Here is an 18,547-nt window from a genome sequence, read left to right on the forward strand (position 1 = left end):
CTGGCGAACGCTGAGAACCATGTGCGCAGTAGCGTTGTCGTGATGCAGGAACCCCACACCAGAATCCCACAGAGTCGGACGTTTTCGCGACAAACTTCTGCGAACCCGTTTCATAACCTCCACATAGAATTGTTGGTTTACTGTCTGGTTTTCAGGGACAAATTCGGAGTGTACCATCCCTTTGATGTAAAAAAAACAGAGCAACATCGTTTCCACATTCGATTTCACTTGTCGAGCTTTTTTTGGTCTAGGTGAGCCGAGTGACTTCCATTGTGATGACTGTTGTTTACTTTCTGGATCGTACCCATAGCACCGTGACTCATCACCTGTAATGATTTTGTCGAAAAAATGTGGATCATCTTGGAACGCGTCCTTCATTTCGAGACAGGCTCGAACGCGACGATCCCTTTTATCTCCGGTAAGAAGCTTCGGCACGAATTTTGCTGCCACTCTTCACATCCCCAAATCGATGGTCGAGATGCGCTGAACTGAGCTCCAGGACAACCCGGACAAGTTCTTGAGTCGGTCGATTGTCCTGCGTCGATCTTCACTGAGGAGATCACGGATTTTGTCGACGTTGTCTTCGCTTCGAGCAGTGGAAGGTCGACCGGAACGGGGCTGATCTTCGACCACCATTTCTCCCTTTTTAAACCATTCGTACGCTTGCGTTTCACTAAGAGCACGGTCTTTGTAGGCTGTCCGAATCATCGCAACAGTTTCTGCTGCATTCTTGCCGAGCAAGAAACAAAGCTTCAGTGCCGCACGTTGTTCGTAAGAACTAGCCATTCCCTCGTGTCACGTCTGCACTGTATGCACACTCAAGGAACTGCCAAAGAAACCACACTTCTCACTGTTGGGTGACGCCGCGTGGCAGAATGACTCGGCAGAGCTCCTACTACAACCCCCTGGTGGCGCAACCTGCAACTACAAGTACACGATGTGCAGCACTACGATTCCAGTTACTTTTGGGTCCCCCCTCGTACATTGAAAAAGTTCAAAGAAAGGCAGCACGTTTTGTATTACCGCGAAATATGGGAAAGAGTGCCACAGAAATGATGCAGGATTTGGGCTGGAAATCATTAAAAGGAAGGCGTTTTTCGTTGCGACGAATCTTCTCACGAAATTCCAATCACCAACTTTCTCCTCCGAATGCAAAAATATTTTGTTGACACCGACCTACATAGGGAGAAGCGATCACCCCAATAAAATAAGGGAAATCAGACCTCGTACCGAAAGATGTAGGTGTTCATTCTTTCCGTGCATTATACAAGATTGGAATAATAGAGAATTGCGAAGGTGGTTCGATGGACTCTCTGCCAGGCACTTAAATTTGATTTGCAGAGTGTCCATGTAGATGTAGATGTAGTGTATGAAAACTGAGATTGAAGGCCATGTTGAACATAAGTCTCCTGTTGATATCTTTAACAGGAGGTAAATTATTTTCTGCACAAAACTGTTTGTAGACTTCAGACGTTTTCCACAGATGTGCACATGTTTTTTATGAATTAAAAGCATCTATAACAGTAACGATTTGTGTAGGAGATAATATAAAATCAATAAATCAAGAAGAACCATTATAATATTTTGAAATTAAATAGCTTCTGTTAGAGACTCAGCCACAAAAACGAATAGCTGTTTGCTGTCACATGGTAGCCAAGAGATACAAGTGCACTTACACCCTTTGACTTATAAAGAAAATATGAGATTGTATTAGCAGTTTTCTTTTCAACCACTAGATGTCAGCACCAGACTACTTGTTACTTGTATCTTTCGGCCATGCAGATTTGTGTCTGCTTTAACTGCTGAAATCTACACTTACCTCCAAAATTACACTACTGGCCATTAAAATTGCTACACCATGAAGATGACGTGCTACAGACGCGAAATTTAACCGACAGGAAGAAGATGCTGTGATATGCAAATGATTAGCTTTTCAGAGCATCCACACAAGGTTGGTGCCAGTGCCAACACCTACAACGTGCTGACATGAGGAAAGTTTCCAACCGATTTCTCATACACAAACAACAGTTGACCGGCATTGCCTGGTGAAACGTTGTTGTGGTGCCTTGTGTAAGGAGGAGAAATGCGTACCATCACGTTTCCGACTTTGATAAAGGTCGGATTATAGCCTATCGCGATTGCAGTTTATCGTATTGTGACATTGCTGCTCGCGTTGGTCGAGATCCAATGATTGTTAGCAGAATATGGAATCGGTGGGTTCAGGAGGGTAATATGGAACGCCGTGCTGGATCCCAACCACCACGTATCACTAGCAGTCGATATGACAGGCATCTTATCCACACGGCTGTAACGGATCGTGTAGCCACTTCTCGATCCCTGAGTCAGCAGATGGGAACGTTTGCAAGACAACAACCATCTGCACGAACAGTTCGACGACGTTTGCAGCAGCACGGACTATCAGATCCGAGACCACGGCTGCGGTTACCCTTGACGCTACATCACAGACAGGAGCGCCTGCGATGGTTTACTCGATGACAAACGTGGGTGCACGAATGGCAAAACGTCATTTTTCGGATGAATCCAGGTTCTGTTTACAGTCTCACGATGGTCGCATCCCTGTTTGGCGACATCGCGGTGAACGCACATTGGAAGCCTGTATTCGTCATCGCCATACTGGCGTATCACCCGGTGTGATGGTATGGGGTGCCATTGATTTCACGTCTCGGTCACCTCTTGTTCGCATTGACGGCACTTTGAACAGTGGACGTTACATTTCAGATGTGTTACGACCCGTGGCTCTACATGTTAAAGCTGCAAGGGCAGCTGTACTTGTAAACACCATCCAAGCTGTGTTTGACTCAATGCCCAGGCATATCGAGGCCGTTATTACGGCCAGAGGTGGTTGTTCTGGTTACTGATTTCTCAGGATCAATGCACGCAACTTGCGTGAAAATGTAATCACATGTCAGCTGTAGTATAATACATTTGTCCAATAATTACCCGTTTATCATCTGCATTTCTTCTTGGTGTAGCAATTTCAACGGCCAGTAGTGTAAATTTTTTTTTTAATTTATACATCTTGGCTTCTAAAGGTCTCAATTTAAACCTATAGAACAATGAAAGCTGTGAAGGTGTGTACGGTGATGATTTATAAACATCAATAATGTCCAACATTGAGTTGTTCGTGCTCGTAATGAAGGAAACAGTAGTGCTAACCTCAGCATATGTGTCGGAACTCAGAGTGGACCCCTGCTTGTGGCAACTGACAACACTCATCGGAATCAGATTGATGAACTCATCAGAGAGAATTGTCAAAAAATGCAGACATAGCTTTCAGACAAATGTGGCATACCACGAGAGTATGTACAAGCTGTCATTGCAGAAATGTGGTGCAACAGAAAGCTGTGTGCATGTTGGGTGCCTCAAATGTTCACTCCTGATATGAAACGGAGGAGTTTGGACATGTGTCAACAGTTTCTAGGGCAGTGACAGATGATAAAATCTGGATTCACCCTTTTGACTGCAAAAAGAAAAGAGCATTAGTGGACTTCCACCACAAAGGATTGATGACACCAAAAAAATTTGAGACCGTTGCAGCAGCAGACAAAGTTGTGCTCACATTGTTCTGGGATCTTCAAGGTGCTGTCTATTTCAGATTCTTGCCTAAAGGCACCACCATAAACTGTGCAAGGCACTGAAAGGGCCTCAGAAAACTGAAAGCACGGATTCGAACAATTCAACAAGACAATACCAGTCCACACACAAGCACTGCGACAGCCACAACAACCTGTGTCAGTCACTGATCATTCTCCGTACAGTCCCGATGTGGCACCGTCCGATTTCCACACATTTCCAAAACTTAAAGAACACATTCGAGGACTTCACTTTTGTTGCGATGAAGCTGTTCAAGTGGATGTGAGGTAGTGGTTCCGTCAACAAAGTCAAACATTCTACAGTGACGGTATCAACAAGCTGCTCTCTCATTGTGAGAAATGTGTTCATTGCCAGGGTGACTATCTTGAGAAATAAATATGGGCATGAGAAGGATAAATATGGAGAATTTTAATAAAGTTTGTTTTATTTGAAATGCTGTGAGAATTTTCACATAGAAAATTCAGAGGCAATACTTTCTAGATTGCCCTTATAGAAGCACACCTGTGGGCATATTATTTCAGGTTGCAGTGAAGTATACGAACTTTTGAGGCTGCTTTTTGTGCAGCAAAATAACTGATGATAGCCAAAGCACAGAACATAAAATGGAGACTGACATAGCAGAGGAAGCATGAAAAGGAGAAATTTATTAACATTGCTTACAAATTTAAATGATAGAAAGCCTTTTCTAGAAGTATTTGTCTGGAGTGTACAAAAGTGAAACATTGTCAATAAACAAAACAGACAAACACTGTCCGAACAGGCCTTTGAAGGCCCGACGTTGCCAACTGGCTGCCGTTTTGTCCTCGGCCCTAAGGCGTCCCCGGATCTGGCTACAGAGGGGCACGTGGTCAGCACGGCCGTTGTCTGTTTTCGAGACCGGTGCTGCTATTTCTCAATCGAGTAGCTCCTAGTTGGCCTCACAATGGCTGAGTGCACCCCGTTTGCTAACAGCTCTCGTCAGGCCCGGACGGTGATCCATCTGAGTGTTAGCCGAGCCCAGCAGTGCTTAATTTCGATGATCTGATGGGAACCAGTGTTACCACTGCGAGGCCGTTGGCATTGTCGGTAAACAGTTTAGACAAAAAGAGAATATAAGCTTTCAGAATGTGGTGCTGCAGAAGAAAGTTTAAGATTAGATGGGTAGATCATGTAATTAATGAGGTGGTACTGAACAGAATTGGGGAGACAAGAAATATGTGGCACAACCTGACCAAAAGAAGGGATCGGTTGATTGGACACATTTTGAGACATCACGGGGTCACTAATTTAGTATTGGAGGGAAGTGTGGGCAGTAGAAATTGTAGGAGACCAAGATATGAGTACAGTAAGCAGATTCAGAATGATGTGAATTGCAGTAGTTATTCAGAGATGAAGAGGCTTTCATAGGACAGACTACTTTAGAGAGCTGCGTCTAACCAGCGTTGTGGATTAAGCGGGTTCAGCTTGAACTGGTTTCTTTCATAACAAGCCTAGAGGTTTTCTGTGTTTATTAACATCTTCTGTATAGACACAAATTTCTTGTCCTTCACTGTTGTAGTGTGATATATGTATACGAGTGGTGTCTGTTCTTTTGGACATGTTCGAAAGAAGAGACACCATTCATATATATGCAGTGAAGGTTGATGTGACCGTCGAGTGCAGAGCACTTTTCGCTCAACTGTGTGCGGGACTTTGCATGATGTGACAAGCAAAAAGATAAAAAAGGGCTAGGGGACATTACTTTGGTATTGTGTAGCAAATGAGAATCTGGATTGAATGGGTAAGCGTGATAGGGTAGTCAGCGCAATTGTGTTTAATCACTGTACCGAGGTGGCGTAGATCGCTAACGCCCAGTAAGAAGGGGACACGAATTCGAACGCCATCCTTGGTACAAATTCTCATTTGTTGCTAATGAAAACTTTCATTGCCCAAATGTCGCCTAGATCAGAAATTCTACTTTCTGAACATATCATAGCATGGTCATTAACATCAATAATCCACACATCAAAAAAAGTGTTGCATCACCTCAGTTTCGAGAGTTACAGAAAGTTGGAATAGAGATGAACGTAAACATCATTTCCGCCCTTTTTATTGCTCATAAAAACCACAGATTGCATGTTGTACCACCATACAGTAAGAACTTCAGAGGTGGTGGTCCAGATTTCTGTACACACTGGTACCTGTAATACCAGTAGCACGTCCTCTTGCATTGATGCATGCCTGTATTCTTCGTGGCATACTATCCAAAAGTTCATCGAGGCACTGTCGGTCCAGATTGTCCCACTCCTCAATGGCGATTTGGTGTAGATCCCTCAGAAAAGTTGGTGGGTCACATCGTCCATAAGCAGCCCATTTCAATCTAACCCAGGCATGTTCGATAGGGTTCATGTCTGGAGAACATGCTGGTCACTCTAGTCGAGCGATGTCGTTATCCTGAAGGAAGTCACTCACAAGATGTGCACAACGGGGGCACGAATTGTCATCCATGAAGACGGATGCGTCGCAAATATGCTACTGGTGTGGTTGCACTATCGGTCGGAGGATGGCATTGGCGTATCATACAGCCATTACGGTGCCTTTCGTGACCACCAGCGGCAGACGTCGACCCCACATAATGCCACCCCAAAACGGCAGGAACCTTCACCTTGCTGCACTCAATGGACAGTGTGTCTAAGGCATTGAGCCTGACCGGGTTGCCTCAAAATACAGCTCCGACGATTGTCTGGTTGGAAGCATATGCGACACTCATTCGTGGAGAGAGCATGATGGCAATCCTGAGCAGTCCATTTGCCATGTTGCTGGGCCGATCTGTACCGCACTGCACGGTGTCGTGGTTGCAAAGAGGGACTTTGCCGTGGACGTCTGGATTGAAGTTGCGCATCGTGCAGCCTATTGTGTACAGTTTGAGACATAACATGACATCCTGTGACTGCACGAGAAGCAGTATTCAACATGGTGGTGTTGCTGTCAAGACTCCTCCTAGCCATAATCCGGGGGTAGCGGTCATCCACTGCAGTAGTAGCCCTCGGGCGGGCTGAGCGAGGCATGTCATCGACAGTTCCTGTCGCTCTGTATCTGCTCCATGTCCGAACAACATCGCTTTGGTTCACTCCGAGGCGCTTGGACGCTTCCCTTGTTGAGAGCCCTTCCTGGCACAAAGTAACAATACGGACGTGATCAAACTGCGGTATTGACCATCTAGGCACGGTTGAACTACTGACAACACAAGCCGTGTATCTCCTTTCTGGTGGAATGACTGGAACTGATCGGCTGTCGGACCTCCTCCGTCTAATAGGCGCTGCTCGTGCACGGTTGTTTACGTATTTGGGCGGGTTTAGTGACAACTCTGAACAGTCGAAGGGACTGTGTCTGTGATACAATATCCTCAGTCAACGTCTATCATACAGCCATTACGGTGCCTTCCGTGACCACCAGCGGGGTGATGCAAAGCATTTTTTATATGTGTATTTTGAGCCCCTTCAGGAAGAGACTGGCCATTTGAAGTTGTTGATGTTGTTTTTTGTTGTTGTTTTTGTATTCATTACAAAGACTGATTTGATGCAGCTTTCCTCTCTAGTCTGTCCTGTGGAAGCTTCATCATCTCAGAATAACTATTACACCTTTCATCTATGTGATGCTGCTTACTGTATTCATACATTTCTCTCTCACTACAGTTTTTACTCCCCACCCCCACCACCGCGCGCGCACGCACACACACACACACACACACACACACACACACACACACTCTCTCTCTCTCTCTCTCTCTCTCTCTCTCTCTCTCTCTGTCTGTCTTCCCTCCATAATCAAGATGACAATTCCTTGATGGCTTGTGATTTGTCCTGTGAACTGAGTCCTTCTTTTTGTCAGGTTGTGCCACAAATTTCCTTTTTCTGCAGATTTTTTTCAGTACCACTTCATTTGTTATCCAATCTAGTCATCTACTATTTGGTATTCGGCTGTAGTACCACATTCAAAATCTGCTATTTCTTCCTTATCTGCTCTTTTTATTGTCCACATTTTACTTCCATGTATGACCTTACTCCAACAAATACCTCCAGAAAAGCCTTATGAAGGCTTTTTCTTCTCCTTCTTTTTTAATCATATTACTCCTGTCCAAAACTTTTCTTGCTGTTGCCAGTCTGCGCATTAAAACCTCTCCACTGCAGCCATTTACAGTTTTTTGCTATGTAAATTGAAAACTGTACATACTAATATTAGCATCTTGTGTTCTAATCTAATTCCTTCGCCATTGCCTGTTCTAACTCAACTACACTCCATTGCCCTGGTTTTACTATTGTTGATATTGACCATATAAACTCATTTTGAGATGCTATACATTCTGTTCAACTGCTCTCCCAAGTCCTTTGGTGTCTCGACAGATTTAAAATCGCATTTGGAAAGCTTGCAATTTTTATTTGTTCTCCCTGAACTTTAATTCCTTCTCCAAATTTTTTTACTGCTTTCTCATTGTACAGCTTGAATAGTATATTAGATACGCTACAATCCTTTCTCCCATCTATACTTTTAAACAAAAATTGTATACACAACTGTGCTGTTTTTGTGCTCACAGCTGGTGTTAACTGAAAACAAGAAAGTAGTTTTTTGCATTATCAGCTTACAATTAGAATATTACTACAGGCTGTGAATCATTTGAAGCTTTATAGTCCTACCAATTTGCAGGTTAAAACTGTGAAAAATAATGTCATTGCAAGTACAAGGGATCTTCAATAAGTAATCCAACATTTTTTTTTTTTTGAAAGTGGGTTGGTTTTATCCAGGATTCCAATACACCATATTATTCCCCACCCTTTCAGGTCAAAACCATATTTTTCAACGTAATTGCAGTTCAGTGTGACAGTCTTATGCCTACAGTACTACTCTACTGGTTGACATTGGAGCCAACATCTTGTTGCATCATCCATGCATTGCTTCCTGCAGAGTGCATCCATCATTGGGCCAAAAAGACTGAAGTTGGAAGATCCAGGCTGTAGAGTGGAGGAGGAAGACCAGTGTAATGAAGTTTTGTGAGCTCCTCTTGTGCGTGCAGACTTGTATGAGGCCTTGCGTTGTCATGGAGAAGGAGAAGTTCATATGCATTTTTCTGGCAACTAACACACTGAAACCATTTATCATATTCCGTGAGGGTAACACAATATACTACAGAGTTGATCATTCACATCTACATCTACATGGTTACTCTGCAATTCACACTTCAGTGCCTGGCAGAAGGTTCATTGAACAATTTTCATACTACTTTCCTACTATTCCACTCTCGAATGGCACATGGGATAAAGGAACACCTAAATCTTTCCGTTCGAGCTCTGATTTCTCTTATTTTATTATGATGATAATTTCTATCTATGTAGGTGGGTATCAACAAAATATTTTTGCATTCTGAAGAGAAAGTTGGTGATTGAAATTGCGTAAATAGATCTCGCTGCAAACAAGACTGCCTTTGTTTCAGTGACTGACACCCCAACTCACGTATCATATCAGTGACACTCTCACCCGTGTTGCACGATAACACGAAACGAACTGCCCTTTTTTGCTCTTTTTCGATATCCTCCGTCAATCCTACCTGGTAAGGGTCCCACACCATGCAGCAGTATTCCAGCAGAGGACGGACAAGTGTAATGTAGGCTATCTCTTTAGTGGGTTTGTTGCATCTTCTAAGTGTTCTGCCAACAAAGCGCAGTCGTTGTTCGCCTTCCCCACAATATTATCTATGTGGTCATTCCAGTTTAAGTTGCTCGTAATTGTAATTCCTAGGTATTTAGTCGAATTGACAGCCCTTAGATTTGTGCAATTTATTGTATACCCAAAATTTATCGGATTTCTTTTAGTACCCATGTGGATTACCTCGCACTTTTCTTTGTTTAGTGCCAATTGCCACTTTTCGCGCCATACAGAAATTCTCTCTAGATTATTTTATAATTGGACTTAATCCTCTGATGATTTTACTAGACGGTAAATTACAGCGTTATCTGCAAACAATCCAAGTGGGCTGCTCAGATTATCACCTAGATCATTTATGTAAATCAGGAACAGCAGAGGGCCTACGACAGTACCTTGCAGAATGCCAGATATCATTTCTGTTCTACTCGATTATTTACCGTCTGTCACTCAAACTGTGACCTCTCTGAGAGGAAATCACGAATCCACTCCCAGAACTGAGACGATACTCCATATGCACGCAATTTGATTAATAGTCGCTTGTGAGGAACGGTATCAAAAGCCTTCTGGAAATCTAGGAATATGGAATCGATCTGAGATCCCTTGTTGACAGCACTCGTTACTTCATGGGACTAAACAGCTAGCTGTGTTGCACAAGAACGATATTTTATGAATCTGTGTTGGTTATGTATCAATAAGTCATTTTCTTCAACGTGATTGATAATGTTAGAGTACAGTATATGCTTCAAAATCCTACTGCAAATTAAGCTCAGTTATACGGGTCTGTAATTCAGTGCATTACTCCTATTTCCTTACTTGAATATTGGTGCGACCTGTGCTACTTTCCAGTCTTTAGGAACAGACCTTTCGTCAAGTGAGCGGTTGTATAGGATTGCTAAGAAAGGCGCTATTGTGTCTGCATACTCTGAAAGGAACCTGACTAGTATACCATCTGGACCGGAAGACTTGCCTTTCTTAAGTGATTTGAGTTGTTTTGCAACACCTAAGATATCTACTTTTATGTTACTGATGCACCACGAGAGAGGACATCAAACCAAATAACCCCTTGAGAGTCGCAAAAGTCCATCGCCGTGACTTTATCGACTGAGGGTGTGGCTATGAACTTTTCCTTTGGAGGAAAGGTGGTGAGGGAGCACTCTGTGGACTGCCACTTTGTTTCCGGTTTGAAGTGACGAATGCACGTATCATTGCCTGTGAAAGTGTTCAACAAAAAACTTGTCACAGTCGGCCTCTTAATTCTGCACAGAAGGTCCTTTATTGCTCTTTATGGCCTTCTGTTAGGGGACAGGGGTCCCCGCGGGCATAGACGTTTGAGTAGCCTAACTGGTGGACGAGTGTGTCAGTACTATTAAAAGAGACATTCAGTCAAACAGTGAGTTGTTTTGTCATTGGTCAGTCGTGTCAAATGAGTGTCCATAAATCCACGGAGAAGAAATAAAAACTTTGAGGTTCACCGACGACATTGTAATTCTGTCAGAGACAGCAAAGGACTTGGAAGAGCAGTTGAACGGAATGGACAGTGTCTTGAAAGGAGGATCTAAGATGAACATCAACAAAAGCAAAACGAGGATAATGGAAGGTAGTAGAGTTAAATCGGGTGATGCCGAGGGAATTAGATAAGGAAATGAAACACTTGAAGTAGTAAAGGAGTTTTGCTATTTGGGGAGCAAAATAACTGATGATGGTCGAAGTAGAGAGGATATAAAATGTAGACTGGCAATGGCAAGGAAAGCGTTTCTGAAGGAGAGAAATTTGTTAATATCGAGTGTAGATTTAAGTGTCAGGAAGTCGTTTCTGAAAGTATTTGTATGGAGTGTAGCCATGTATGGAAGTGAAAAGTGGACGATAAATAGTTTGGATGAGAAGATAATAGAACCTTTCGAAATATGGTGCTACGGAAGAATGCTGAAGATTAGATGGGTAGATCACATAACTAATGAGGAGGTATTGAACAGAATTGGGGAGGAGTTTGTGTCACAACTTGACTAGAAGAAGGGATCAGTTGGTAGGACATGTTCTGAGGCATCAAGGGATCACCAATTTAGTACTGGAGGGCAGCGTGGAGGGTAAAAATCGTAGAGGGAGACCAAGAGATGAATACACTAAGCAGATTCAGAAGGACGTAGGCTGCAGTACGTACTGGGAGATGAAGAAGCTTGCACAGGATAGAGTAGCATGGAGAGCTGCATCAAACCAGTCTCAGGACTGAAGACTAGGAAAGTCTGTAGTGCTCTGGTTTTCTGCCAGAAGAAACTTGGTGACAGCTGCCTGCTTGGAATGCACCTCCATTAAAGATGCCATTTTGGAGGCTACGTATAGCGCTGCCACCTATCGGAACTTCACGAGACTATAGGCGCTGAAGCAGGAATATTCCACAACGTCCCACAGCAAATTCTGTAATTTTTCAACCAAAATTGGTTGAGCAAAAAAAATGTGTTGGATCTCTTATTGAACACGCTTCGTACTGTCCTCACAGATCTGGCAGCAGAATAGGTCTCTCACATCCAATACACCAATGTTCCCAGTCAATTTACCTGTTCATCTTAAGTGACTTCAACTCCCAATCAAGGTGTATTGCAGGTGTGCCCCAGGGCTCTGTCCTCTCCCCTCTCCAATACCTCCTGTACACGGCAAGTATGCCCCCCCCCCCCCCCCCAGTACACCTCTTGCAGTATGCCGATGACACCGCATTCCTCGCCCTCGCTCCCACCCTCCAATGGTCCCAACACCTTCTCCAGAATCACCTTGACCTTTTTGCTGCATGGTGTAACCAGTGGCTCCTGAAAATCAATCCTTCCAAGACCCAGGCAATCATCGTAGGTCATACCACTCGCTCCTTCCGGCTCCTGGATTTCTCCCTTACCGTCTGCGCCCGTCCTGTCCGCCTCACCCCCACCCTCACCTACCTTGGCCTCACCATTGACCGTCACCTCACCTGGATCCCTCATCTCCGCTCCATCCAATGCAAAGCCCACAACCGCCTCCGACTCCTCAAACTCCTCTCTGGCCGGACATGGGGGTTGCACCCCTCTACCTACAAATCCTTAATCCGTCCCATCCTCTGTTATGCCAGTCCTGCCTGGATACCTGCCCGCCCCCCCCCCCCCACCAAATTCTATAAGTCCCTCCAGATCCTTGAGCTTCATGCACTCCACCTCGCCTTCCGTATACGCCTCCCGTCCCCCATGCGGATCCCCTATGATCTCATTCCTTTCCCCCATCTGCTCCTATTCCTCAAACATATCTGCATCCTGTACACCTCCCGCTGCCTTGAACCCCCTCACCCCCTGGTTGCTCCTCTCCTCTCCCATCCCCGTCCGCTGCCACGCCTACACTGTTGTCCCCCCCCCTACCCTCCATCTCTACACCCTTCATCTCCTTTCCCAAGGCGGCTTCCATCAACTCCCCCTCCCGGATGATGCCCTCTCTCCCTCCTTTCATCCCTCCTATCAACTCTGATCTTCACCCCCCCCCCCCTTCCTTTCCTCCGTCCTTTCCCCGGGCTCCCTCTTCCCCCTTTCATCCTGTTTTCTTCCTGCCTACCCTCTTCTTACCTCCTGTCTCCCCCCCCCCCCTCCGGGTCCTTTTGTATTCCCCTCCTCTGCCCTTCCCCACTCCCTGTCGCGTCTGCCCAGCACACCCACCCCCCTCTTATGGGTCCTCATCCTCCATCAGCTCCTCCCCCCCCCACCCCCGTCGTTCCGCCTCTCCTTCCACCCTTTTTATTTTCCCGTCATCTGTCCAGGTTCCCCCCACCTGACATCGGCTGTGGTATGTCATATTTGCCAATCTTTTAGTGCAGTGTTCAAGTGAATGTTCAGTGTTGTTCGTCTTTCCAACTTGTTGCAAACAGAAATCATGCTGTCGTTGGGTGTGAATTTTATCTCTCTTGCAAACAGAAACCAGACTGTCACCGTGTTTTTTTCTTATCTGTCTATTATTTTACCTGTCTGCTTCATATGTATTTTATTAGCATCATCATCCCTTTGTTTCTATGTTCAACGATTTTTTCCACCATGTTACGATTTAAGTCTCCGATTTTATCACCTATATTTATTATTATATGTCTTCCTCTTTTTCAAACAAATTCTGTAGGCTGAAGAGTGGCATACTAAGCTGCTGCCAGCCTGCTCCCATCGGGGGCGAAACACAGTACAGGAAAAAGAAAAAAAAAAGGTTTATTGGCAATAATAATAAACAGGTTCGAGGCCTGAGAGAAGGGAGAGGAGATGGAGGGCAAGGGGGAGAGGGGGGAGGGGGGGCCGTAATGGATAGAGAGGTGGGAAAGGAGGAGATTAGAACATACATCCAATTCTCATACATATTTAGGAAATTCTGATGCATCACTTGGTTTTGCTAGTGTTATTTTAAAACCTTGTTAATTTGTAATCACTCAGAAAATATTTTTTCATTCAGTTGATTATTGCTGTTGATCCTAGTTGATTATTGCTGTTGTTCCTAGAATTTCTGTATCAGTAATTTACACCTCCCTTATTTTGGCTCTTGTCAGCTCCACGGGCGGTCACGCGAGCAACGGTACAGCAAGTTGGCAGACTGGCCCTACATCGAGCAGTGCGCAGAGCTGGCAGCGCAACGAGGTGTCCCGCTCTTCGGCAACGGCGACGTCCTGTCCTGGGAGGACTACCGGCGGGTGCGCGGCGACTACCCGCACGTCGCCGGTGTGGCCATCGGGCGCGGTGCACTGTACAAGCCGTGGATCTTCACCGAGATAAAAGAGTCGCGCCACTGGGACATCTCCAGCTCGGAGAGGCTGGACGTCCTCAGGAAGTTTGTCAACTACGGGCTCGAGCACTGGGGCTCAGACTACAAGGTGAGGGCTGTGTGGTCTTAGGTTAATCACTAAAGCAAAAATTTTAATGACGAAAAAAAAAAGAATTTACAACAAAGAGTCCACAGGAAATTCTCCACGAACACGCAAAAATTGCTCCACATTAAGAGACAAAGCAATTACAGACATTAGCTGCAAGTGGACATTGATTTCAAACAAGGGGGAAAGCTGAAAATTTATGCTGGACTGGGATTCGAACCCTTGTCTCCTGCTCAGTGGGCAGATGCTCTGACCACCAACCCATCCAGACACAGTGGTCATTGCAACTGCACAGACTACCCTAGCATGCTACGTGTCAGACCCATATTCTCAAATTATCCACACACTACTGATGTTATGCCATTGCCCATTATTCTCATTACTCACGGCACTTTGCCAATTCCCGTTTGAGTTTGAGTCTGGTGTGCATCCACACTGAAGAGATCATTAGCTGTCCTCCCCTGTGTTTATACATACGGTGTCTGTTCTTTCAGTCATGTCCAAAAGAACAGACACCATTTTGATCCAGCAGCCAGTGCTAATTACAGGAATTGGCAAAATGTACGAGTAATGAGAACAGTGGGCAAGAGGCAATACATCAGTTGTGTGTGTCTAATTTGAGAATTTATGTCTGAGGGGCAGACTGTGCAGTTGCAACGAACGACCAGTGTGTCTGGATGGCTCAGTGGTCAGAGTATCTGCCCAGTGAACAGTGGACATGGGTTCGAATTACGGTCTGGCACAAATTTTCAGCTCTCCTAATTGATTTAAACCAGTGCCCACTCACATCCAATATCTGTAATTCCTTCCTGTCTTAATTCACAGTGGCTGCATGATCAAAATGGCGTCTTTTTTTTTCTCCCGGGACACTTGTGAAAGAACAGACACCACATATATACGAGGGTGAGTCAAATGAAAACCTTAAATATTTTTTTAAATATTATTTAGTGTGCAGAAGTTGTACAAAGCTGTATCACTTTTCAACATAATCTCTCCCACGCTCAATGCAAGTCCTCCAGCGCTTACAAAGAGCATAAATTCCTTTGGAAAAGAATTCTTTTGGTAGTCCGTGCGACCACTCGTGCACCGCGTGGCGTACCTCTTCATCAGAGCGGAACTTCTTTCCTCCCGTTGCGTCTTTGAGTGGTCCAAACATATGGAAATCACTTGGGGCAAGGTCTGGTGAGTACGGTGGATGAGTAAGACACTCAAAATGCAGGTCTGTGATTGTTGCAACTGTTGTACGGGCAGCGTTGGGCCTTGCATTGTGATGTTGCAAAAGGACACCTGCCGACAGCAATCCACATCGCTTTGATCTGATTGCAGGGTGCAGATGATTTTTTAGGAGATATGTGTATGATGCACTGGAGACAGTGGTCCCTCTAGGCATGTAATGCTCCAAAATGACTCCTCTTTCGTCCCAAAAGAGATCATAACCTTCCCTGCTGATGGTTCTGTCCGAAACTTCTTTGGGTTCGGTGATGAGGAATGGCGTCATTCCTTGCTCGCTCTCTTCGTTTACGGTTGGTGGAAGTGAACCCAGGTTTCGTCCCCAGTAACGATTCTTACAAAGAAGCCATTACCTTCTCGTTCAAAGCACCGAAGAAGTTCTTCACGAGCATCGACACGTCGTTCTCTCATTTCAGGAGTCAGCTGCCGTGGCACCCATCTTGCACACACTTTGTGAAACTGGAGCACATCGTGCACAATGTGGTGTGCTGACCCGTGACTAATCTGTAAACGTGCTGCAATGTCATTCAGTGTCACTCGGCGGTTTTCCTTCAACTGCTGCAATGTTCTGTGGAGTCACAACTCGATGTGACTGACCTGGACGAGGAGTATCTTCCACTGAAGTCACACCATTTGCGAACTTCCTACTCCATTCGTAGACTTGCTGCTGTGACAAACATGCATCACCCTACTGAACCTTCATTCGGTGATGAATTTCAATAGGTTTCGCACCTTCACTACAAAAAAACCGAATAACAGAACACTGTTCTTCCCTGATGCAAGTCGCAAGTGGGGCGGCCATCTTTATATGCGAATCTCACATTCACTCATCCTGGCATTCATTCAACTCAGATGATAAGTATCTACATGTTGAGGGTTGCATAAATTTGTTGTGTTTTGTTACAGTAGTGGAATTCTCTCTTGTATACCGTTAGTCTCAAATTTCGAACTTCGTAGACACCGAGATTCTTGGTCTTCAGCTTTAATTTTGACTAAGTTTGTGTTTGTATTTTTGGATTAAGATCAGTGTCTTTGTACTTGAAAGATTTCTTCGAACACATTCTTGATGAGTCATTTCCATGTCAATTCAGTGCAGAAAAGTAACATTTTCAATTTGAGCATCTCAGATTACTTTCAAATTTGGTGCATCCAATGATCCAGATATCAGATGGAAAAACACACTTTGCAGAGGTGTATAACAGTTTTGTAGGTATGTGACAGTTGTGAAGGAAGTTACATGTCGGCTAAGTCTGGAAGTTGTGTGAAATAAACTTTTTGCTCAATGACTTTGGTGTGCCTTCTTGAGATTTACCATGTTTATAGTAACGTAGTGGTGTAATACAGTGGGCTTGTTTATCCACCCACCTCCCCCCCCCCCACCCCCCTGACCACCCCCAAAAAGAAAATTGAAGATTGGGTGTTTTGAGACAATCGAGATCAAAGGTCAAGGTAGGTGAACTTGCATGTGAAAATTGTTACAGTCGTTTACACTGAGACAGATGTGTGAAGATTTCACACAAATTCTAAACTTGGCTGACCTGCAACTTGCGTCGCATTTGTCATATACCTCTGACTGGTAGTTTTCCATCTCTTATCTGATTCGAAAGAAATCTGAGTGGATTGGGTTGAGTGGTGTATTGAATTGACACAGTATTTCCCTGAAGTATTATTTCCTTACCGATAAAAGAGACTATATGCAACTTATCATCTAGAGATTTTTTGTGAAAACACAGCTTCAGGGTCACCTTTGTTTGCATCTGGGTGCAATTCAGTCTTGTATTTTTTGTTGTAAATTTATAAAACAGCATCCGAGGGGTGAAATGTTTGAAAGTCTTGACTATTCACCGCAGCTCTTGTTCAGTTCATGTTCCTGATCATTTCTTGGTAAATCAGTTAGGAATTTTGCAGTTGACGGATAGCGTGAGGTAACTGCCTGAAATACTCTGTCAGTCAGGAAACTTTCTATTACTGCAGTTTTGAAAGGCTTTCATATTTTCAAAAGTAGTTTTTGACCACAATGTTTGATGCATCTCTTCAAGAACTGGCATTTTGTGAAATTAATTTCAAAGCTTTATTTGGATTAACTTAATTGTGTTATTCCTCGATCGATGCACGCCCCTCTTGGTCACAATCTCTTCTGAGTCTGCTTAGTCTTGGTTCACCTTCTTTCACAACAGTCTATGTTCTGACATCCATAGTTTTTATCTTTGTTGACATGTAGTTAGTCAGTAAACCTTCAGTTCTGGCATTCTCCTTTATTTCTTCACTAATATAGCTTCCAGTATCTAATTCTGGTTTATCTGCTGTATGGATGCACAAAACATGAACTCCTCTTTTTGGCTCCCTAACAGTAACCCAATTGGCGTTCATTAAAGCTTTTGGTCTAGAAGATCATACCCTAATACCAAGTATAAATTCATAGTGTCTCCAGAAACCACATAATAATTTGTTTCAGTTTTCACATTATGAACCCAACACACTATGCCGTGCTTGCGCTTCACTGCTACACACATTGTGACACTTGGGTACATAATGAAGAATTTTATTTTGAATTATTGAAATTTGCAGAATATTACTCTGCAATTCTAGACCGTAATGCCAATGTCGAAAGGGTTTTCCCTTTTGTAAACACCCAATAGACAAATGAACACAATAAATCACAAACAGACACAATCACAAAGATAATCTTTTTGTTGTTGTTGTTGTTGTTTAATTTAAAACTGTACTGTCATGAATACCACAAAATCATTTCCAAGAAAAATAATGTTCATGATGAAGTGGGTTGAAATGAGGAATATTAATACTTAACTAGATATTAGTGTTGTTTCTTTGTAAGTGTAACTGAAACAACCAAAGTTATTAAATATCCTTTTGTTTTACATTCCAGAAGAATAGATAATTGTTTATTTTGCTTAGTGAATAACTTCTGGTTTAATCAAACAGTGGATAATCCAGGACGGAATAACAACAATATTATGAAAAGGATGGAATGCTACTCACTATAGAGGGTGATTCACTAAGATATGCAAATATTTTAATATGTTATTCTACAGGTAAAACTATTTACATAGGTCCGCAAATGTTTAGTTCCAGAGTTACGGCTAGTAAAAGATTTTGCCTGAAATTTAGCAACTTCACTAATATGAAGCCATAGCAAAGCTGTATAAGGTTAAAGAAAAGCACGATTTCCATTTATTT

At 43.8% G+C, this 18,547-nt stretch overlaps 1 protein-coding gene across 1 annotated transcript in view; it reads left to right on the forward strand.

Annotated features, from left to right (window-relative positions):
* LOC126213061 (tRNA-dihydrouridine(47) synthase [NAD(P)(+)]-like) overlaps nt 1-18,547 on the forward strand; it is a 213,678-nt gene that overhangs the window by 169,810 nt on the left and 25,321 nt on the right. Inside the window, exon 9 of the mRNA XM_049940635.1 lies at nt 13,802-14,122. Within this exon, the coding sequence (XP_049796592.1) occupies nt 13,802-14,122 (321 nt within the window). The remainder of the gene's footprint in view (nt 1-13,801; nt 14,123-18,547) is intronic.

This window comes from Schistocerca nitens, chromosome 11 (assembly GCF_023898315.1).
Source record: "Schistocerca nitens isolate TAMUIC-IGC-003100 chromosome 11, iqSchNite1.1, whole genome shotgun sequence".
Classification (NCBI taxonomy): domain Eukaryota; kingdom Metazoa; phylum Arthropoda; class Insecta; order Orthoptera; family Acrididae; genus Schistocerca; species Schistocerca nitens.